Source organism: Sminthopsis crassicaudata, chromosome 5 (genome assembly GCF_048593235.1).
Source record: "Sminthopsis crassicaudata isolate SCR6 chromosome 5, ASM4859323v1, whole genome shotgun sequence".
NCBI lineage: Eukaryota > Metazoa > Chordata > Mammalia > Dasyuromorphia > Dasyuridae > Sminthopsis > Sminthopsis crassicaudata.
In genome coordinates, this window is record NC_133621.1 from 22,923,597 (window position 1) to 22,947,671 (window position 24,075).

The 24,075-nt window shown below is 40.8% G+C and overlaps 1 protein-coding gene across 7 annotated transcripts in view; it reads left to right on the plus strand.

The window, feature by feature from the left end:
- Positions 1-5,388: 5,388 nt before the first annotated feature.
- AZI2 (5-azacytidine induced 2) overlaps positions 5,389-24,075 on the plus strand; it is a 32,664-nt gene continuing 13,977 nt past the window's right edge. The window contains exons 1-6 of one of the 7 annotated variants that reach the window (XM_074267898.1): positions 5,490-5,663; positions 17,264-17,484; positions 17,770-17,797; positions 19,626-19,751; positions 20,308-20,407; positions 21,733-21,881. In XM_074267898.1, coding sequence (XP_074123999.1) covers positions 19,749-19,751; positions 20,308-20,407; positions 21,733-21,881 — 252 coding nt within the window. In that variant the 5' untranslated portion in view covers positions 5,490-5,663; positions 17,264-17,484; positions 17,770-17,797; positions 19,626-19,748. Of the gene's footprint in view, positions 5,955-16,834; positions 16,993-17,263; positions 17,485-17,769; positions 17,798-19,625; positions 19,752-20,307; positions 20,408-21,732; positions 21,882-24,075 lie in introns of those variants that run through there. The other 6 variants (XM_074267894.1, XM_074267895.1, XM_074267892.1 and 3 more) reach the window with 6 other exon arrangements.

The following is a 24,075-nucleotide window of genomic DNA, read 5'->3' on the forward strand; positions in this document are numbered from 1 at the left end:
AGATATCATCAGACTGTTGGGCACCTCTCCCCATTCTGTAATCCCATTTTAGTAGCTTGGGAGCCTTGTGCATATATATATATATATATATATATATATATATATATATATATATATATATGTATATAATTGAGAATTCCCATCTTTTGCTAGATTCTTGAAGGCCATAGCCTCATTCAGTCCTGCGACCAAACCACGGATCCATTTGGTCCTAGTAAATCTTTCCCTAAAAAAAAAAAATTTAAACTCTCTAATCTCTATCTTGCCTCAGTTTCTCTGGCATTACAATTTCACTTTCAAATGACTAAAATTTCTTAACTACTTAAAAGTTTATGTCCTCTAGAAAGCCTGGTCAGAGTTTGGATCATCCTCCTGGAGAAATGGAATTTAGACAATCTCCCACAATGCAGTGCTAAGAGACCGAGAGTCAATTTAAGGACTCCATTACCTCTGGAATTTTCTAAGTTGCCTCCCAGGCTGGAACTGTCCAAGGTCAATGTTTGGGCTCACCAAAACAAATACTCGCCCAAAGCTCTCTCCTCCCCTCAGAAAACTCAGAATGAACAATTCTGAAGAGGAAGCCCTAGATGAAAATCACTCTTCTAAGATCTAAGTGGGCCATTCCTCCAGGTTTCTTGGACAGTGCTTCTAGACCTAGCATGCCCCAACTAGAAAGTATGGATGGGAAAGAACATGGTGTAGAAATAAGAGAATAGCTTTATCATCCCAATGTCATTCAGTGTTGAATGCAGATGAGTCCCATGCATATTCTAATGGAATTTCTCCTACTGAATACTCATATAGAGCATTCCACCTCTGTGTCTGTGAACAAACTGTCCCCATGCCAGGAATGCAGTTCTTCCAAATTCAGCCATTTTCCAAAGCTCAGCACAAATGCTCCCTCCTGATGTGGATTTAACTCTCTTCTCCTGTCAGGAAGAAGCCCACCTGGCTATTATTACATATAACCAATTCCTAGGCCATCCTGTTTATATAGAGTAATTGTGAAAATGGAACTCTTTTATCAACCTCCTTTTTTGTGCATCTTTAAACAACATAGGAGATAACTGATTAGCATATCTTTAGACAGGTCTGGGACTTGGTCTGCCAGATGCATTGCATCTGGCTCCTTGATCCTTTCCTTAACCTTTACTTTCCTTCTTTCCCTTAGAAACCCCCAAGGCTCTATTTTCCCTATAAAAGATCTACTCATGATGAAGATCTTTCCTAAGTTCTTTTCAGGACTTGAGGCACCCTCTAATGGAGGCTTTCTCCCTACTTTAGCTAACTCTTGATTATTAGTCTCCTAAACTCCTCTTTGGATTTAATGTGCTAGTTAAAGACATGCCTTTAATAGATTTTTTTTCAAATTCCTTTCCTTGGTAACCCTATTGTTCTTCCAACTCTATTTCATATTTGCCATTCCTGGTGCCTATTTTATCTCTTATTTTGTCTGTGACCTTTCCCTCTAAATAAACTTACCTTTTGACAAAGAGAATAGTCTTTGTGAATCTGTCACGTTTATTTCAAACTAGGTATTACTACTCCAATCTCATCACTCCTATAGGATGATTTTCTTGATTCCCTCCAGCTGCTAATTGTTCCTTGTCTGACATGAAATCACCTTGTATTTATTAAATATATTTATATGTAAACAGTTTATATATATTATGTAGTTTATAATTTGTGTACATATTGTACATAACTTATATACGTACATATTGTTTCTTCCAATTGACTATAAGCTTCTTGAAGGCAGGGATTGATTTATTTTTGCCTTTGTTCCTAATACTTAAAATATAGCAGATAATCAATAAATGAATTTTGTTTACATGTCTTGTTAATTTCCAAAAATTTCATATACTGCCATTTCTTTTAATTATAGGTGGTATCATATATAAATGTAGATGATTTGTGGGGGCTTATATATGATTATTTAAATTATTTATAACCTTCGTTTTTTATCTTGTTTTCTAACCATATCAGGTAGAATTATATAAAATATATAGCTTATTGTTATGCCACAGTTCTCTTTTATTGTCCTGAATCAGTTTCCCTAATTATCTTGACCCAGTCCTGACTCAGTTTCTCTGCTTCAGTTTATAATCAGCTCAAAGCTCAGTCCTGCAAAACCTCCCCTCCCTCTTTATCAGAATATTTGATAAGGATAAAAGATCTTATGTTTTAGAACCGGGGTTCTCAATCTACAGCCCACAGGCCAGATGCGGCCTGCTGAGGACATTTATGTGGCCTGAAGGGTTATGGCAAATGGGCTGAGGGGCAGAAACAGAGTGTGAGATTTTGTTTTTACTATAGCCCTGCCCACCATCAGTCTGAGGAACAGTGAACTGGCCCTCTATTTAAAAAGTTTGAGGACCACTGTTAGAATATCAGAATGCCTCTCCCCAATGTTTCTGTTGTGGATGTTTCTCTATTATGCTGTAAAATTCACTTGTTATTCAAAGTAGTTCAAATTATATTCCTATATCATTTTATGTTTTTAGAGTGTTGTGTTTTATAAAAAGCTTTCTTTGCATCTGACATAATAATATAATAATGCACTTGTTAGTTTTATTTAAATTATATTTTTATTATTTTCCAGATATTAAATTCCATTTACAAATCCTTGCTCACAATGGCTATATTTTTAATGGATTCTATTTGCCAGTACCTTATTGTTTTTGAGTCAACACTCATTAATGAAAATGCTCTATGGTTTTCTTTCTATACTTTTGTCTTTATTCCATTAGAAGGCATATTTGCCTTAGTGAAGGAACTGGTTTGCTTACCAGCTTTCTATTTTCTAACAGCCTCATTTTGTTTTAGACTTTTAATGTCTGTGATGTCATTTGTGTATACACTCTCTGTAACAACACAGTCTGAGCCTTCTCTATAAAGCTGATTTTGTGACAACAGATACACCTACTAGTCTTGGTATTTTTCCAGATTGGTATGTCTTGCACTGGACAATGAACAGGCTGTGGATACCTTGAGCTACCCCCATGGCTTCACATATACAGTTTATTTACTTTAAGAATTCTCATTAAAAATCTTAAAATCCTGATTTAAAAAATATATACATTAATGATTTTAATCCAACTTGTTTTATGAATTTGCATTCTCAGCAAGGAATGGGGACAAAGCCCTAAGCACATTAAAAGTGAATGAAAGAAGACATAAAAATGTACTCCATAGCAATCTTTGAAGGCTATTTAGTGGGGTGGGTGTGTTTGATCCTTGGCTTTGTGGCAGATTTAGGAAAATTCTATAAGGGGAAATCATAAAGCTCACAGCTCCACATAGAGGGAAAAAAAAAATTTGAACAATTCAAAGTGTCCCAAAGTAAGTGGAATGGACTCTGCATGTTTAGCCAGAATTTTCCAAGGCCAGAACAAGCTTTTGCTCTCCTTTTTTTAAAAGCACATCTTAATGATTGTATCATCATTTCCCGATTGTGCTTCCTCAGATAGAAAGGTGAACCCTTATTTCAAAATCCATTTGGAGCTCACGATCTAACCCAAGAAATGGGGAATTGAAGATTCCAGGCAATACAAATTACTTGAAGATCAAAGATAATTGTTTATTTTGGGGTTCTCAGGAGGGGTAGCTCTAAATTTGCAAGTAGTATCATTGGCTCCACAGCAGGCTCCAGAAGGAATTTTTTGACAGGGAAGGGGTGAAGGGTAGAGAAGGTCACTACTGGATAAAAAAAAAAAAAAAAAAAAAAAAAAAAAAAAAAAAAAGGCTTTTAAATTCTAATTTTAGAGTTTCATTCTTCCAACAGTATTTAATGTTTCTTTACTATTCAATCAATTAAAGCAAAGAAACTTTAAAGGGGGCACAGGGTGGTCTGATCCAAATAAGTGGGGATGTTTTGCTTAGAGAAGGGAGGATCTGGAAGGTTTCCAGTTGGACAGAGGGCAAAAGTGGAAATCTTTGGAGGGGAGGCAGGGAGGGAGAGGCTGGATGTCCATTAGTCCATCAACAATCATTCAGCACCTATTATGCTCCAGATGTATTCTGCTGGTGGTGGACTAGGGAATTCCCAGTTCAAAGCCGGCTTGAGCCATTTCCTAGCTGTGTGCCGCTGGGCAAGTCCCTGGCAACATGTCGACCCCCTGGTTTCCTGGAGGAGGACATGGCTTCCGGAAGATTCAGAGGCCATACCGAACGGATGTTCCAGAAGTAAAAGAGTTTAGGCGAGAACCTAATTGACTCTACCTGGTCCTATCCTGGTTGTAATTGTGTTTCTTTTACCTGTCCACCAGATGTCTCTGGAACATGACAAATTAACAACTGCATGATGAATCCTTACAATTACAAAAGAAAATGTCTTTGACCAGGTGCAGGAAATCCACGCTTAGTGTTTTCTTCTATCTAAGCTTGTCATGGGGGCTTAATGGATACTGGTAAACGGCTGTTAACAGACGCATTCTTTCCCTTGTAACAATTTCCTGTCAATGTGAGAGGAAAAAAAAAAACTATATACACGTAAAGGAGAGGTTTTACCCACAGGTGTGTGGTTCTTATATATTAGATGGAGCCATCTATGGTCACCTATGTTTATATGTCATTACGTATTTAAACATTTACTGCTGTACATAATAGTTGTATCTATTTTATAGAATTATAATTGTTATGACTCATAATTCTGCAGTAAACATAGTGTAGAAAGTTTCCCGCCTGACCACGGCCGCACCCGTCCACCCGCTGGGGCTGCCGCGGCCCCCGCCTGGCGCGGCTGGGCGGGCTTCGGCGCTGGCAGGACCTCGGCTCGTTTTGTTGGTTTGTTGTTGTTGTTTTTTTTTTTTTTTTTCACCTCTGCGTCCCGAGAGTAGCTTCTTTTAGTCACGTTACCAGCTTTTATTGTTAGTGGCGGCCACAGAGAGCGCCGGGCCACCCCGGGCCACGCGGCGCCTGCCCTCCAGGAGCTTCCATTCTAAGGGGAGACGGCCCCTGGGGGGGGGGGCACTAATTCGAAGCCTTAGGATCCCGGTACTTCACCTGACCGTGCGGAAGAGTAGGACCCCACTCCTTCCGAGAGAAAAGGGGAGGTCCCTCGCTCCGCCCCCGCGGCCGCGGCGCTTACCCCTCTCTGCGGCTCCTCCTCCTTCGCCGCCGCCACAGACTCACTAACTGACTGGAGTGAAGGAGTGACGCACGAGCGCCTGCCCCCAGAGCTCCAGATGACCCCTGCCCAGTCCCGCTCTCCCCGCCCCTGTCGCGGAGCCTCACGGGACTCGTAGTCCGTCTCCTGGCGTTCCGCCCCCTAGTGGGTCTCGCGTTCCCAGGCTCAGCCGACACTTCCGGCTCCGTCTCGTGGCCGCGCCGATCGAACGCCGGGTCCAGCCCCCGCTCTAGAACTCTTGGGCGCGCTCGCGAGCGCTCGTGCTCGGCTCGGGGGCGTGCTCCGCGGGGCCGCGCCGGCGGAGGCTCTCCCCCTCCCCCGCCGCATCCGCGCACTCAGACCCGGGGGGGGCTGAGGCCTCGAGGCCAGGGGAGGGGCCCGGGCGAAATGGACGCGGAGAGCCCGAGGCCTGGCCCGAGCCGGCGCCTTAGCCGGCGCGGCCCCGCGGAGGCCGGAAGCCCGCCGTGACCCCGCTGACCCGGGGTGTTCTCGGCTCGTTCCGCACGTCGGGGAAACCGAAAGTGCCGACGAGACGGTGAGCGGGGCCGGGCCGAGAAGAGAAGGGGCGGGCTGGGGGTGGCCGGGCCGGCTGGGACCCCTGTCCTCGGGGGCGATGGCGAAGCCTTGAACGCAGAGCCGCGGAGCCCTCCCTCTCCTCTGCCCCTTCCCTGGCCCGGGCACGCCCGCGCCTTCATCCTGCCCCCGGCCGAAGGGGAAATCGTGGGGCCCTCCCCCCTCCCCCCGCAGGAGCCTGGATCCTGGCCTTTCAGCCTCTGAGCTGTAGAAGCTGCGGTCCACAGCCGCCTGCATTAATGCTGCGCTTCAGGTTTGCGCCTCTGGGCTGTCGGGGTTCGTGGGCGAGAGTCGCGCGCCCAGGGTGCTCGAGCCCCCGATCCTGTAATGGGGGTGTCAGCTGCACAAGCAGACTCGGGGGGCTCCCTCTGACGGACGAGGAAGCAGGAAGCCCTTGGACTGACTGGGGGTCCGTGACTCCTCCCCTGCTGAGCTCCTACTGAGGCAACTCCCCCGGGAGAGAGGGAGCTAGGAATGTTGGGGTGCGCCGAATCCCCGAAAGCAGATACGGGGAAGAAGCCCTTGTTCTTTCTGTGACATTCCAGATTTAGATGTGGAAGGGAACTTGTAGTTCTAGTTCTGTGGGGAACTGAGGCCCGAACGTGGGTCAGGGAGCAGGGGAGGGGAGAAGAGAAGCCCCTGCCTAGTCTCCTTGGGTCTCATCTGAAAGCGGGGGCTTTGTCCCAGTCCTCCCCACCCCCCTCCCGGAAAGAAAGCCTGCTAGGGCTCTTCCAGGCTGGTAGTCCCTCCCTCCCGTGGTACCCAGAGAGAGGGGAGGCCCTCGGGGTGGGGGGCGCACAGGCATGGGTTTGTCTGGGGTCCCCCCCTTGGTCCTCCCCAGCATTGTCCAGGCCCCTCCTTCCATCCTCCAGGGGTGCTCTCCAGGCCTCAGCCTTGGTCCTCCTGTGGGGAAGGATGCTCAGTCCTCTCTCTGTACTCTGGGAAAGACTTTGGTAATCTAGAACAAAGGCCGCAGCCAGATGAGTGCTGTCCCAGGATTGGTTCCAGGAACTGAGCGTTTGTCAGCCTGGAGAAGACTTGTCTAAGGGGTTTGGACCTAAGAGGACGGAGGAGGAGTAAAGGGTGGGAGCTGCCCAGAGGCGCGAGGGGGGCAGGGGTCTCCGGAAGCGGGGTGGCGCTCTGAGCCCGGAATGGCCTGCTGACCTCCACACATTTAGGGACTATGGCTACAGATTGCATTGTGCTGGCCACCGTCCGTGACCTCCTCAGCCGCTGTATAATGATGTTTCCTAACTCGGGAAAGGCCCCAAGTGATCTAGCAACTGGCTCCACCATTGTCAGGTTCTCCAGGAGATGGTATTAGATGCTTTTTGATGGTGGCAGGAAGAGCTTTTCCCGGGTTCTGGAAGGCCTGAGGAGGGAGCAGCTAGGTGGCGCAGTGGATAGAGCACCAGCCCTGAATTCAGGAGGACCCGAGTTCAAATCTGGTCTCAGACACTGAACACTTCCTAGCTGTGTGACCCTGGGCAAGTCACTTAACCCCAATGGCCTCAAAAACAAAAACGAGCCCTGCTAGTTCTGTCACACCTGCCTGTTAAGCGTACCTCCAGTAATCCACACTTGGGTTCAGACTGACTCCTTCAGCGACACTGCTTTTGCAGAACTGAGAGCTCCTCAGATGTTAAAAACAAATCCTATTTTAGGTTCTCAGTATTGAAGAGAATGGCAATTTGTCACATATTTGTCAGTCTTTTCTACTTATCTTCCCAGTTTGACCTTAGAAGCTATTCTGCTGCCTAATGCCATAATTGCCTTCCATTGACAGACTGAATTTTCACTGTCCTTTGAACCCTTCTAGACACAGCCAAGCTCCTCTTCCTTGGCCCCATGTAGTTCCTTTTTAGCCACTGTATGTCCCTTTCTACAGCTACATGGGGGGAGGAGAAGAGCTAAGTGGGTGCAACTTTTTTTTTTTTTTTAATACAATAGTTTCTATCTTTCTCTCATCTCCACCCTGATAGATATAACTCACAACACACCCTGTTGTAAATATAGTAGCTGTTCTGTGTTCAGGCATGTCTTGTGAGTATAAGTACTACGAGGTTAGTAGTCTAAAGATCAGTACTATTCCACTCTTCATGGTGTTTTGTTTTGTTTTGTTTTGTCCAGACTTGTGATTTCATGCGGAAATTTTTCTTTACAGTTAAAGCTTCACTAAACATTTTATGCTGTTACCCAAGACATTAAGGAGGTTGTTCAAAAGATAGTCCTGTTAGTTTGTAAGATAAAATTTTTCCATATTACTTACCTCTATCCTGCATTGCCTTCCAGTCGTGGTGGAGTCAGAGAAATAGGATAATAACTCAACTTTGGAGTTCTAACACATCTCTACTGACAGATTCTGGCTCTAGACTTCTATGCCCCAGGCGGCTTTCTAAGTCTGTAAAATTATAGGAACAGTTCCCAATTTGCATGATCCAAGGAAGTTACCCTGCCTAGAATTCCCAGGCACTTAACTAGACTTAACTGACTCTTTTATCGGAGATAATCGACTTTACTACATCTTTATAACTGCTCATGCATTTGTAATAATCCTATTTATAGTAATACCCCATTATAATCTGGGGCTTTGGTAAGTCCCCTGGATAAGTCATTTAACCTCTTTGCCTTAGTTTCCTCTTTTGTGAAATGGGAGTAATACTTGTACCTATCTTGGAGGATTATTGTAAGAATCAGTGATAGAGTATTTGTGAAACATTTAATACAGTGCCTGGCACATTGTAGGAGCCTAATAATGCTTGCTCCCTCCTCTTCACCTAGATAGGCAGTGAAATCTGGGATACAATCTGGATACAATCCAGTCTTCTCCCCTTTTCCCACTCCCCAGAAAAGGGGGGGGTCTTCCTTTTAGAAAAGGAAAGGTCCTACATATCTGAGTAGTAAGTGGCTGTAAGTAGAACAGTATATAGTGGAAAGAGGAGGGTCTAAGAAACTTTGGGGAAGAATTTGTTAGTACTGCTCCTTGCACTCTGACAATGCAGACATGGACTGCTGAGGTTTTGCCCTCTAAATTGGGTGCATGGCCAGAATTGTGTATCCTTCCTCAGCAGGTTGTTGGTTATTTAGGAGTCTGATTGGCAGTCATGATAAATCTCATTTCTTAGTGACTTGATTGGTTTATACCAGTGGTCCTCAAACTTTTAAAATAGGGGCCAGTTCACTGTCCCTCAGCCCATTTGCCCTAACCCAGCGGGCCGCATAAACAACTTCAGCTCAGCGGGCGAAGTTTGAGAACCCCTGGTTTATATGAATAGTGAAAATGCAAATTTTAATATCTGGTTCCTTGCAACATGAAATTTGTTCTGAAATTTCATGTAAAAACTTTGTGGTCCATTTCAGTCCTCTATAACACAGGCCCTGAATCCATGCACTATGAAAATGGGTCAGAGGAACTTGCCATATTTAACCTAGAGAAGACTGGGGGAAACAAGATAAATGGCTTGTAGTATTTAATGATCTCTGTAAGGCAGGAACTAGACTTGCTCTGTTGGTTCCCAAAGAAGAGTATCAAGAGCATTGTTTAGCAACTGTAAAAAGGCAAGTTTAGGCTGGATGCCTGAAGAAACTTCCTAACACAGAACTATAAAGAAGTGAAATGAAAAGAGATGTTCTCCTCCTTATAAGTCTTCAGTTAAAGGCTAGTTGATCAATTGTCAAGTTTGCTGGACTGGGAATTTCTTTTCTGGGACTTAGAAGGCCAATAAGGTCCTTCCTAACTCCCAGAATCTGAGATTCACTGATGTTATAGGGGAGTTCCTTCTCATAACTTCTATTTCTATACCATTTTCATGTTAAAGCAAAATATAATCCATGTATATTTCAGTGGATTCCTAGTCATACGTAGAGCATAAGCACACAGCAGTGTAAAGGTTTTGTTGTTGAAAAAACAGCTCCTCTGCCCTTCCCTCAGTAAAAGTTCCATTTAGAATTCTAAAATATTGTATAATTTGGAAAAATCTAATCAATACTTCAGTGGTTTTTCAATATATTATAAATAATAAGCAAATACATTTTAAAGTATATTATATGAAGCCTGACTTAAATAATGGAAAACTATGTCATGAGACTAAGTATTGTTGTAGTATAGTTGCTTTCTATCTTTTGCATCATCAGAATCTTTTGCAGGAGACTTTTCTTATTGTGTAGTCAAAGTATTTAATCTTCAGCTTCAGTATTTGACCTTCCAATGACTAGTCTAAATTAATTTAAGTATCGATTTTATCTCCTTACTATCTGAGATACTCAAAAGTTTCAAGCACCACAATATGAAAGTGTTGATCCACTTTCCTTATGGTCTAACTCTCACAATCTTATAGTCATACTTTATAGTCCAACTTTCATTGCTACTGGACTTTGACTATATGAATTTTTGTTGGCAAGGTACTATCTGCTTTTTAGTGTTTTCTTTAGATTTACCACAGCTTTCTTTCCAAGAAGCAAGCATCTTTAATTTCACGGCTGCATTCATTCATTGTGTGGGAATGCAGACTGCGGTGATCTTTGAGCCCAGAAATATAAAATCTGACCCTGCTTCCATTTCTTCCTCTGTTTGCCAGGAAGTGATAGGACTAGTTGCCAAGACCTTAGTTTGTCAGTTTTAATATTCAAGCCAGCTTTTACACTCTCTTCTTTCACCCTGTTCAAGAGACTTCTTAATTCTTCTTCACTTTTTGCCATCAAAATCGAATTGTTTGCATATCTGAGATTGTTAGTATTTTGCACTGAGAAGCTTGTGGTCTGAACCATAATCAGCTCCAAGTCTCTGGCTCTGATTTTCTTCAAGAGATCTCTTGTTTATCCCATTCTGTTGTTTTCTATTTCTTTCTGTTGCTCTTTGTCTCCCTGCTATTATCTGGAATGCTGCTTTTAGTTGGGTATAGCTTCCTTTCTGCTTTTTCTTTCCTTTTCCTTATTTCCTTAGCTATTTGTAAAGCCTCATCAGATAGTCATTTTTCTTTCTTGCTTTTCTTTTTCCTTGAAATGTTTTTGTTGTTGTTGTTGTTGTTGTCGTTGCTGCTGCTGCCTCCTGTACAACACTCAAAATCTTTCCACAATTCTTTAGATACTCCATCTATGAGATCTAATCCCTTAAATGTGTTCATAGCTTCCACTTCATATTCATGAGAGATGTTACTTTAGGTCTGATGGTTTTCCTTTCTTCACTTTAAGTCTGAATTTTGCACGCAGATGCTTATGATCTTGTAATGCCGGAGAAACTGAGGCAAGATAGAGATTAGAGAGTTTTTAATAATTTATTTGAAAAGGAGAGATTTTTGCTGGAGCAAGTTGCCCCCAGGGCTGATGTCCAAAGCATCCAGCAATGTGTGCTTCCCATGAAGTACACACACACACACACACACACACACACACACGGCTCCAAGCTACCAGTGGGTAGATCAAGGCAGAGGTAGAGTCAGAGCACTGGGAGGGGGGAAGGGACTATTAGTCGGGTTCTGACAGGGTGGGGGGAGGCACCAGGCATTCTGATAAGTAGAGAGAGTCTGGGGTCATGATGTCTACTATCTTTCTCCTTATCAAACATTCTGATTATGTTTGATAATTGTTGCACTCTGGGGATTGGGGCAGAATAATTGAGGTAGGACAATTCAAGGAGACTCTGGTATAACAATCTGAGCCATAGTCAGCTCCAGGTCTTAGTTAAATTTTGATCCATGAGTAGGGTTGCCTTTAGGGTCAGTCGCTGAAAAAGAGTGTTTACCATGACTAATATGTTATCTTAACAGAACTCTATATTAGTCTCTGCCTTGTTTCATTTTGCAATCCAAAGCCAAATTTGCCTATTATTCCAATTATCTTTTGACTTCCTGCTTTAGCATTTCATTCTCTTATGATAAATATAACATATTTTGGGGGGGTATTTCTAGAAGATGTAGGTCTTCATAAAAGTGATCAATTTTTACCTCTTTGTCATCAGTGATTGGAATGTAGACTTGTATTACTATTGGGAATCAGGAAAGGCTTTCAGACTATCATTGGACAGGGCTACCAAAACGTTGAAGTTACAAAGGGTGCAAAAGACTTTTCCTGTACCAAGCCACCAAAGAGATGGGGTATGAGGTGATACCCCAAAAGTATATTGAGGTTATGGGCCAGTCTCATATCTCAAAAGAATTTGTAGACATCCTCCAAATGAAGGGGCAAAGATTTTACTATGTTGTTAAGAGAGGACTAAATCCATAAGTTTTTAGTTTCCTAGAAGTAATCAGAAGGAAGACACCATTAAGGGGGAATATGCCATCAGGCAGCAGGCTAAATTCATAAAGAAGTTTAGTAGACTAACCCCAGAAAGGATTAGCTGGGGAAGGGGATTACTGGTGGCCTAACCCTAAAAGGGATTTAAAATCATCCTAAAAAAGAGTTAGCTAGAATCTAATGTGTGAGCAGATCTTTTATAGAGGAAATATAACCTCGAGGATTTGACACTTGGTTTTCTGACTGGATTCCATAAAGGTGGGGTTTCCTGAGACCTCCACCTGGGATGGGACTGTAATCAAATGTCCACTTGAACAAAAAGCCCAGTTAAGGCTAAATTGATCCCATCCCAGCTCTTTTCTACTTGCCTCAAAGAATATTATAATCTTCTCTGCTAAAGCTTACCTAGCTGCCTAGGACCTCATAATTACTGTGATGTTGAATAAATTGCCTAAAATTCAGATAGATTCTCATTGGTCATTTTTTAGATTCTTCCCCAGGCCTGCTTTTCTTACCCTTTTATTGACTATGAGAGCTGTTTTATTTCTTCTAAGGGATTCTTGCCCACAGGTATAAATGTAGTGATCACCAGAATTTAATTTCCCCGTTCCCATCTGATGAGGTTAGACACAGGGCAGAGAGTTGTGGGAACCCCTTCTGGTCGGCGCAGGTAGCATGTGAAAGAGTTCACAAACCCGAAAAGTTAGACTGGCAAAAAGAAGTTTATTGGCACTGAGAAGTCAGCTTTTGCTAGGAAGCTGACTTTCTCAGTGGCAAGGTCCTGACAGAGAAGTAAAGGTCTAGCAGAGGAATCCAGGCAGAGAGAAAAGGGTGTCTTCTCAGCGGGCAGGGGTCTTCGCAGGCAGCTACTCCCAAGGAGAGGTCCCTTGGCATGGCATGGCTCCTGCTTTTAGCCTTTGCAAAGAAATGAGCCCCAAGTTGCCCTTTTTTATAAGGAATCTGAAACTGAGGTTTCAGTTGAATGAGATTCCAGCAGTGTTGTCATTGCCCCCAGACCAGGTGAGACCACTTGCTGGGAGTGGTCTTGAGCCAATTTTCAGCTCAATAGGATTCCATAGAAATCTAGATCTCCAGCTAAATGAGACTACTTAAGTTTGAGCTAAGTAGGAAGGGGTCCTGGGCCAATCTTGATGAGACCCCTTAACTGCCCCAAGGGTGGGTCCTTGCAGGAGAGTTTCAGGGCTCACCCTAAAGGTCAAGAAGGACACTTTCAGGGTTCCCCTGTCACATCCACTTAAGTTCACTGACACCCAGGTTGTTGATGTTTAAACTTTCCTGTTTGACCACATCCAGTTTATCTTGCTTCCTAGATCTGACATTCCAGGTTCTTTGCAAACACATCTGCAGCTGAGCTTCCTTTTGGTTTTGGCCCAGAAGCTTCATCAGTACTAGAGCTCTTCCCCACGGTTGGACACCTTCCGATTCCAGGGGTTCATCTTCCAGTGTCATCTCTTTCATCATCTAATACTGTCCTGGAGTTTTCTTAGCAAAGATCCAGGAGTGCTTTCTCATTTCCTTCTCACTTGGATAACCTTTTGTCTGACCTCTCCACTGTGACCTGTCCATCTTGGGTACCTGGCATAGCTCGTATGCGCACCCCTTCGCCATGACAAGGCACTGATCTAAGAGGGGAGTAGTGAGGGCTGTCCGTTATGCTAACCAGCTCTATTAATATTAGGGGTTATTTAATATTAAATTCTAATTTAGGTATCATTGTAATAAATTGATGAATCATCTGGTAAACGTAAAATCATACAAAATAGTGCTCTATCAATCATAGATTAACATTCTCGGTGAATAAGAGGATCTTTTTTAGGGGAGAGAGGGGCGTCATCAATATTCATTTTGCTCCTCAGACTGTGTTTTAGAATTTGAATTAGATGCGATCTCTTCCACTTCAGCTTGCATTCCCCTTTCCATCATGGTCCCCACAGAGTCATCTAGTCTGTCTGGAGACACTCTGGGAGACTTAACCACCTCCCTAAGCTTCTTGCTCTTCTTGATGAGGACATCAAAAGTCTCCAAAAAAGCAAAACTGAAGTTTGCTTTTTTCTATCTTCTGCCCTGTTTACTCTTCCCGCACCAGCAAAACCTGTCTGTTCTATACACCCCATCCCAGCCCTCCTTTCACTCTCTCTTTTACACTCCCCTCTCATTCTTGGTTAACTTCCTTTTTCCCTGACTGCCTGGAAATTGCCCTCAATGATCATTGATTTAATCCTGGCCTAGTGAATTGAAAGTCCTCCAGGGCAACTGGGAGCCTAAATGGACTCTCCCCTACTCTCCCTTTCCTTATTGGATGGTTGCTCTGACCCTAGGCCTTGGAGCCTTCTCTCCCCTGGAGATGAGATGAATTAAAACCCTGGAGGTTCCCTGATTTGCCTAAAGCCCTGGGGTGTGAATTCATTGCTGATTGAGTATAAAGGGAGGTGCTTTTTCCTTTGCACTCCACTTGGCTGTCAGCTCTTGGTCTGTTTGGTTCTGTCTTTTCTAGTCCCAGGAAAGGGGAGTAATCCTCACTTCTCCCGATTATTATTCTATCCATTCTGGGCAGCCCCTTCTTTCCTCTGACTCCCCACTTACATCTTAAGCCCTATCTCTTTCCTGACCAGCCTGGATGACTGAGTTGTAGTGCTTTTGTAGTCACCTTGATTTACCTGCTCTTCCCTCTTCCATGTTTTCACAATATATGCCTTCTAAAATACCCATGTTGATTCATTTCTATTGTGTACTCACCACTTTCTTGTTAAACAACTTGCCCTTAGATTTCTTGTCAGAATCTGTGTCAGCAGCTCTCATCAGACACCTGGAGTGCATCCCATCCGCCTGTGATCTATAGTCACTGGGGAATTTAGGTTCTGGGATTCTGAGTGTCCCTCCCCCTAAAAACTTTGAAACCTACTTTCCCCAAACTGAGGGTGCATGTCAGAGGAGACCCCGTTTTCTTGTCCTGTGTCACAAATCTATATGGGAATTTTTTTTTTTTTAAATCAAAAAAACCTTATTATGATCAAGTTGGGTCTTTATCTCCTAAATCAAAACCATGAAATGTGGAAACACTTAAAGGTTTTTTAGTAAATACAAGAGTAAAGCAACTCTGGCAAAGAGTAGTAAGACAACAAGAATAAATTAAAGGCATAAAGACAGACAAGGAGGAAACGGTACCATCCCTATAATTCTGACAGCAAAATTCTCAAAAATGATCAAAAAAAGTAATTATGAGTTTCCCATAATTCTCACCTCAGCAACCACTTCTTCCATGTTCTTGAAAATCAGGTCCAGAGTAGAGTAGCTCTACAATTCCTAAACTCTTCAAAGGATGATATCATTAAAGTCATCCAGGAAATTGTTAAATGCTCTGTTTGGGGCATGTTTCGGCTCCTTCCCCAGTCCCTAGTTCTATTCTACCATTTGTTTGTGTTTTTGTGGGCAGGGACTGGAACTGTTATTTTTCATTCTGGTTTCCTTGGCCCATAGCACATACCTCCTCCTAATAGGTACTTAATAGCTGTTGTTTTAATTGTTCACCTGTCTCTCTGTAAGACATTTTCCTTGATTTCTAAGACCCTAACCTCTCCTGTATTTCTGCATGTCTGTGGGGGAGACAGGGGAGTAACAACCCCAGCTATTGTTATTGAGAGACAAGTAGCCTAGCCTTGAACCAGGAGGGCCAAGAGAAGGGCTGTTTATTAGTGACCTGCAGAGTCTTCCGTTACCTTGGAACCAAATGAAGGGACTGGAAGCTGCCCCTGCCTGACAAGAGGTTATTAGAGTAATACCCTTCCACATCCATGTCAAAACCCTCCCCTGCCTAGCTTGAAAAGATCCCTGAATCCTTTTTCCCCTTATAGGATCCTACATATGGACTGTGTTTGATGGGAGGAGGACGGAAGATGTGGTCAGGATAAAAGGAGTCAGCTGGTGGGTGTGGGAGTCCAGCCACAGTCTGATCCTCTAGCCCTGGAACACCTTGTTTCCCACTTAGCATTAATACATTCTTCCCTGGGTCCTGGTCGTTCATCAGTGATACCTCAACCTTGGTCCAGCCTCCTGCTTGGATTAAAAATTCCATGAAGGATTTATGTTGGTATCTACAGAACCAGGAGAAATCCTGTTAATTGTTTCCATTAGCATGTTTTTAAGCACCTATTATATGAAAAATATTGCCACAAACTCTGGAAATAGAAAAATAAAAACAAAAGTATTGCTTTAAAACAATCCTTACTCTCCAGGAATGGATAGTTTTCTGAGAAAGCATAGCATTTACACTAATATGGAGAGTATAGTTTAGGATTCTTAATTCGCAGTTAGTTTACTTGGGTTTTTAAAAAGTATTTGATCACCTAGTTTCAACCTGATATCATCTGTGATCCTGTTAAAACCAGTATTCTGAGAAGGGGTCTGCACCAGCTTGATAGCCAAGGCTGATCATCTTGAGATGGGACAGAAGCTAAGGATGCCCAGAGGTGAGGGAGGAAGGGCTGCCTTCTGGGCATCGGGGTGGTCCCTAAGTGGGGGTGCTGTCTCTGTGCAGCTGGGGGACAGAGGGTGAGAAAGTATGGAAAGGGGCACTGGAGCAACAGGAAATTCTGTCATTGTGGCCCAGGTCGGGAACCAGCCAGGCTTCTGAGACTTTACAGCTGTGGCGGCCAGCCTGAGGGAGTTTCTGGAGAACAGGTAGAGCAGATGCTTGTCAAGCCACCCAGCTGAGTATTATCTGAGTGATTCAGATTCATGAGGGATCTCGGGAGTCCTCAAATTCTGCTCTTTCAGAGGAAACTGAGACCCCTAACATTGGAATCATGGCTAGTGGGACTCCCTCCCACAACTTAAGAACAGTTCTGCCCTGTGGAGATGGTGGAGTGGGGAACTTGAAGAACATTTCTAGCAGGAGTTATGGTGGATGGAGTATGATCACAGTGTCATCAAGACCTTAGTTTATTGTAAAGGAATTCGCAGTCATCCTTCTATGGTGTATTGCCTCGCTTCTCAGCTCCATATCTGTGCTGTGGAACCACATAAAAGCTTCTCTCATGGTAACTTCAAGTGAATTAAAAACAGGTCAAAAATGGCAATGATGGTAAAGGTTAAAACATTGACTCATTTTCTTAGTTTTATCACATAAGGGAAAAATTCAATTATCACTGAATTGATAACATTTGTTTGCAGAATTTTAAGAATTGTGTTAAAATAATGCCCTAGTTACTTACCTGATGCAAGGTTGGTTTTCTTTGTGATAAAGCTTTGACACACTCACACATATACACACATGTTTATATCTATATTTCTGGTTTCTCTTTTAAACAGCTGTCATGGATGCACTTGTGGAAGATGACATCTGCATTCTGAACCATGAAAAGACCCAGAGGAGAGATACCATCACTCCTTTGTCAATCTATACAGGAGATGAGTCTATGGCATCCCACTTTGCCCTTGTCACTGCATACGAGGACATCAAAAAGAGACTTAAGGATTCAGAGAAGGAGAATTCTTTTTTAAAGAAAAGAATACGACTTCTGGAAGAAAAGGTATTTTTCTTGTGTTGTTTTAGTGATTTACTATATTATGTGAAACTTTAAAATACTTGAGTGATCTTTCTACTCATTTTCATTGGTTTGACTTCAAAGGTTTGGGGAGAATGGGGTTCAGATTTTAATAGAGAAGGGAATCTCTGGTAAGGAAATGCCCTCTGTTTATCCAGGGAGAGCAGTCTTTCTCACTTTTGGCTGCTATTGCAGGTTCTTTGGAAGGACTGCTTTCTATTTCTTGTCATTTTTGTTTTTGTTTTGTTTTTTTTCTTTTTTCTTTTTTAGGCTGGAATCTGGGGTTCCATTGATACAGGTAATTCCTGGGGTGGAAAGCGTCTGTGGAATATTACTTCTTTAACTTAGAATCTCAGAACATTATCTGGGGCATGGATGGAGGCCAGTTGTGTGTCCATTCAAGCAGAACTTGAATCCACCTCTTCTTAACTGAAGCCAGTTTACCGTGCCCTGGCCATTGTTTATAAGGTGACTGACACTCACTGCATATTAGAGAATCCTAAATATGTAGTCATGCTGAAGTGGATCTGTGGTCACCTTCAAATAGATATTCACAGCAGTGACACAGATCATAGCTTGTCTGGGTCTGTCACATATTTCCTACATGGCCCTTGTCTGTGTCCTCCTTCCTTCCTAAGTATAAACCTCATGCATATATATATATATATATATATATATATATATTTATTTATTTTTTTGCATTGTGTTTTTGATTCTCATGTTGTGATCACTTTCTTAGGGACAAACCTTTATTTTGTATTGTAGAATGCTAATAGAAAACATGGATTTTTATCTATTACAAAGGCAAATTAGGTACAAAGCCCACCAATGGGTTTATATAGGAAGTAGGAGCTATTGAGAATTTAGACTTTATTTGGTAGAGTTTAGTCTCAAGGTTTTGTTGTTGGTTACATTTTGTATATCCGTAAAAATTTATGGTCTCTATATTCCACCCCCACTCCCCCAGGCTGGGGTTAAGTGACTTGCCCAGGGTCACACAGCTAGGAAGTGTTAAGTGTCAGTGACCAGATTTGAACTCGGGTCCTCCTGAATTCAAGGCTGGTGCTCTATCCACTGTGCCACCTAGCTGCCCCTACTCTTTATATATTTGAGTGTATATGTTGTAAATTATATATTTCATAAAAACCTACCACTCTAGAATTTTAAAATGATGGAATGAATTCAATATAAATTAAAATGTAAAATGTATAAAATTGAAACTGAAGAATTTTTAGGTTTACTCAACTTTGAATTTTAAGAAGTATGCTTTTCTCTGTTAATTTACTGTAATGTTTTGAATCTGCTTCTTTATGAATTTTTAATCGTTTCATTTCCATTTCTAAAAGCTATAATCATCTATAAAGTGTCAGACTTTATTATTCAGTCAATCAGAGCTCCATTATCTTGCTGTAAAATCTTGGAAAGGATTTGTTAGAAATTAAGTTGATTTTTTAAAAAATTTGTCTTCTGTGCCAATTTAAAAAATAAAATTCTACTAACATTTGCATTTGAGGACTTTTTTAGAATTATTAATTTAAAGATTATTAGCATTTCTCTTTAGAAAGTTGATTTTTGGAAATTGAATTTACACGAATATCTAGGATTCAACTTTTCAAAGGCATAAGTCATAATAGGTTAGTGGGAAAGTATGATTTGGTATATAGAAATGTGCTTTATAGCCAGCTTTTATAAAGTGTTCAAGAGTTATTCCTTAATGTGGCACTTCCCCCAAACAGATGTTAATGCCCTGAATAAGTTACAATGAGCCAGAATCTAATTAGTGAGTTAATTCTCTTTAACAAATTAGGTTAATATTTGCTGAATTGAAGTTTTTGAATATCACTTATTGATTGCTGCTGGAAGTTATCATTCAAAAAGATTGTTGCAGAAATATTCTTCTAAGCAAGAGATTGATACTTTTGTGTCTTGTTGTTTTTTTTTAAATGGATTAGTTTAGTAAAAAAGTGGAACTTTAATCCGATTACCCTTTGATTTTTTTATTTATTTTTTTCTTTTTGGCCCTAAACTGCAACATTTTAGGTAATCAGACCTTTAGGTAAATTTAAAACCCTATTAAATAGTATAAATTCTTGAGTTTTTCCCCCTATTTATTCTTCTGTATTTAGCTTCTTGAAACCCGATTAGATGAAGAAGCAAGCTCTGTAGGACGAGAACAAGTAAACAAGGCCTATCATGCTTATCGGGAGGTCTGCCTAGACAGAGATAATTTGAAAAGCAAATTGGATAAAATGGTAAGTCCTTTTGCAAAATGGAGTGAGATTAGCTAAGTACAAATGACTATTTTCTCCTCTGCTAATATGATATTTTTTAAAAGATGCTTAAAATATGTTAAATTTTCTTTCAAAATTTTTCTACTTTAAAAATAAATATTCTAAAAATATTAATAGTTTTAAAGAATATTATAGGTTATAGTAATTTTTAAATAGTTTAATTTCCTGAAAAATTAAGAACTAAATAAGTAAAGACCTTTAATATTAAAATATGGCTAGCATTAATTTAATTTTTTAAAGTGACATCGAAACAAAGATAAATTTCTAAAATTCAATGAGGATATCAGGTATTTGATCCTATCAATTAAAAAAAAAAATCTAATAAATAGAGAATATCCTAAATAAGGAAAGGGGAAAAATATAAACTGATGACAACTAAACTCAAAATTCTTGATCCTGCTTATTAATTGAAAAACTAAAATACAACTTTTTTCCCCCCAGTACTTTTTTGGAAACTAAAAGAGATTGCCATGATGTGGTTTTTATTTATACTTAGTGTCTTGCCTTTTTTCCTTAGAATAAAGACAACTCTGAATCTTTGAAAGTATTAAATGAACAGCTGCAGACTAAAGAAGTTGAGCTCCTCCAGCTCCGGACGGAAGTTGAGACTCAGCAAGGTAAGAAGCGGCTTGTGGTGTGGCTCTTACACTTGGGCAGCACCTTGGCTCTGGGAGCACAAGTCCATGCTGAGACTTGCTCCCTGGCTGGCCTCCATGGGACTGTTCAGCCTTGGAGAGCCCCAACTTGGGCTGAGTTATGCCGTTACTAAGGACCTTCCAGCTTTGAACCTAAGTATGATATGTGCTGTCAGAGCCAGTCATGGTGAAGGGTATGCGCTTAATTTTTCTTTTCCCTTAAATTTTACATAAAGCTTATGTTAATCGACATTCATTTTATTCTCCTTGTTTTTCTTTTATTCTAAATATTTTTGTGTGGTATTAGTAATATTTAATATAAATTATACTGTTTCCTTTCCACAAGGGAGCTCTATACATGCTTGAGTACATGAATTTTTTTGGGGGGGTGGCTAAGGGGTAGGGGAGGAGAATCTCACTTTTCTTGCTAGGACAATGAAAGCTAGGAAAACCAGATGGCCAGGCCTAGTAGGTGTCTGCAGAATCAAAAAGGCCTCTAATGTGTATTGAGAGAGGGAACACAGACTAGAAGATTATTGAATGGGCCAAGAAAATTATTGTATGAAACGGGTCCTACCATTGGTTGACTGGGTCTCTGAAAGTCTCTGCCTTGGATTCGGATTGCTCATGCATGCTTGCTGCTCTAGAGTAGGAGACCAGTGAGGAGGGACGGATATGCAGCATCAACACAGGAAGCACCGTGGCCATGCTCAAGTCTTACAGAATGAACTTGACAAGCTGATTAGAAAATTTGAATGAGTTTTCATCATGCTTATAGTGTGGAACTTTAAACAGGATGAAAAGTTACTTTTTGTGTTAAAACTATAGTCAGCTCTATTTACCATGGCAAATTTTTTATCCCAGTCTGGCTTCAAGGTCATGTGCCCATGCTCTAATTAGAACATAATCAAGAATATCTGCTGTGGGGAAAATAATAAAATACATTGTAAAAGTGAAAACATTCTTAGATTGCCTCTTGTTTTGTGCTATCTCTACTACTGCTCTTCATTACTATGGGGTCTTTGAGACATGACTGCTTTTCTTTTGTAAAAACTCATTTCTGCTTTTTTTTTTTTCCAGTGACTAGCATAGTGGAAGAATATTGCATGTGCCTAGATTTAAATCTTGGTATTGCTACTTCCTATTTGGTGACCTTATCAGAGTCGCCTCATGACTCAGGGCTGTAGTTTCATCTGAGGAATTATGAAGTTAAACAAAGATAACTCTAAATCTTATGATATCCAATCTGCTTCAGAGGCTGACACTGCTTGCTGATGACTTCAATTGTTGCTGCTTCTTTTTTGCAGTGATGAGGAATCTAAACCGACCTTCATCAAACTGGGAGGTAGAAAAGCTGAGCAGCGACTTGAGAATCCATGGTTTGGAACAGCAGCTGGAACTGATGAGAAAGGAATGTGCTAGTCTAAAAACAGAACTGCAGAAATCTAAACCCAAGGTATACTGAATTCTGAAAGTGAATAGTCTCGATTTCCAATACCAAGAGGAATTATTATTTTTGTTATTGTTTATTCTTGAATCCCAAAGATCACTTAAAATACATCTTTAGAAACAGAATAGGAATGTTAAAACTATGCCTTTACTTCTCATAGAACCATGCCTTGTAAATACTGTTTTGGCATATATTATGTGTTTGCTATGGCCTTCAGGTTGTATTGTTTTGTCAAACAATTAAAAATTTAAACCTTGAATTGCTTCAATTGTCTTCAGTTAGTCAAAGAATAATGGGGAGAGGTTAGTTTGTAGAAGAAAAGACATATGTGAGGATGATAACTGTCTTAAAAAATTAAAGGATTTTCATTTGGGGAAAAGATTAGTTTTATATTATTTGGCTCCAGAGAGCAGACCCAAGCAGGAACAATGGCAGAGTTATTAGTTATTAGTTCAGTTTATAGAAAATATTCCCAAATTTTAGACTTGTAGATTGAATTATCATTGGAGGAAACAGATCTCACTCATGTGACACTGGTGCGAGGCCCTGTCTGAAATGCTGTAGAAGTGATCTTTATTCAAATAGGACAGTCTCTTTTGAACTTAGACCTTCAGTGTGGTGGTTTATGAAATCCATCATCTCCCAAAGTCTGATTTTCCTTTATCTAAAGAAGATACATCAAGAGTTTATCTCCAAAGTTTTTTTTTAGGTTTTTATATCTATAAGAAATCTTAACCTGAAGGCCATAAACTTGTTTTTGTTTTTAATATTTTTAAAAGATATTTCAATAGGATTGGTTTTACTTGTAATCCTGTGTATTTTATTCTTTTAAAGTTCCTCTGATAAGAATTCCATGGCTTCACCAGACTGCCAGAGGGACCCAGGAGACCAAAAATAGTTTAAGACTTCTTAAACTAGATCGAGGCTTTTTAGCCTTTTTCCACCTGTGATCCCTTCTCACTCAAGAAATTTTTATGCTAACCTAGGTATATAGAAATATAAAATAGGTATATAAATCAAACACTGATAATAAATAATAATTTTGCAATCCCATAACTTGGAGTTATAAGACCCCATATAGGGTCATGACCTACAGTTTAAGAAGTTGGGGGCTAGATGAAACAGGGTAGGGTTAGGGAGAAGTTCTAATCAGAGGTGAACAAATTGACTTTTTCTTTGGTTTGAACACTCAGATCTATTAAAGTAGAATCTTAACGAAGTCAAAAGTCAGATTTCTGGTATCTTCAGTCATCCCAAACACTTCAGTACTTAGGTAACTATTACAGAAAGTTTAATTGTTAAGGAAAGAAAAGAAAAGACTAGATAATTCAGTTCATTAAAATATATATATATATATATATATATATATATATATATATATATATATATATATATATATATATGTAATTTTTTTTATAGCCCTTGGTTTCGTGAATGCTGCATTGGGAGGGAAAATGTTTTAATAAACCGAGTCATCAAAGCATCAGGGTGTGAGTTTTATCTGATTATGGGAAAGTATTTAAAGATCTAGTTCAGTACATATTATGTGCTCAATAAATACTTTAAATGAATTGAATCTTAGTAGGTCAGAGGTAGTTTAATTGTGTGGCAAAAACTCATTGACTAGCCCAGTTAGGATTTCTGTGAGGATGTAGGTGCTGGTACCAGTTGTCACTTTTGGCAAGGATTTGTGGAATGCCCATTATTAAGACCCAGACGTCCATCCTTTGCATATACTTAATCTCTGGGAATCAGATGTGACCCAGAGCAAGCTACGGAACCTCTCTGAAGGCCTCGTTTCTTCATTTTTATATGAAGAGATTACTCTGCATAATGCCTAATGTCCTTTCCACTTTTTTAAATGCTTTGATCCTAACTGGACTTTGAACAACTCATACAATTGAGGGGAATGCCAATGCTAACTTCTCTTTATCTTCACCACTGATGCTTTAAAGAAAAAGACTTCTGGCTAATGGCTCCTTTCTGACTTAGCTCCTTGGGTCAAGTAATTCTTCTTGAAACCTTAAAGTTAGAGAATTTCAGTATTGGTAAATATTGGTAAATGAGTAAAGTTCCTGCTGAACTGACTACTAAATATTTCCCTCTAAGAACTCCTTAAAAGAATGGCCTATTAGTAAGAAAGAGAAAGGATTAGTGATGGTGCAAGGGGAGAGCCCCAGCCCTGGAGTCAGGAGGGAAT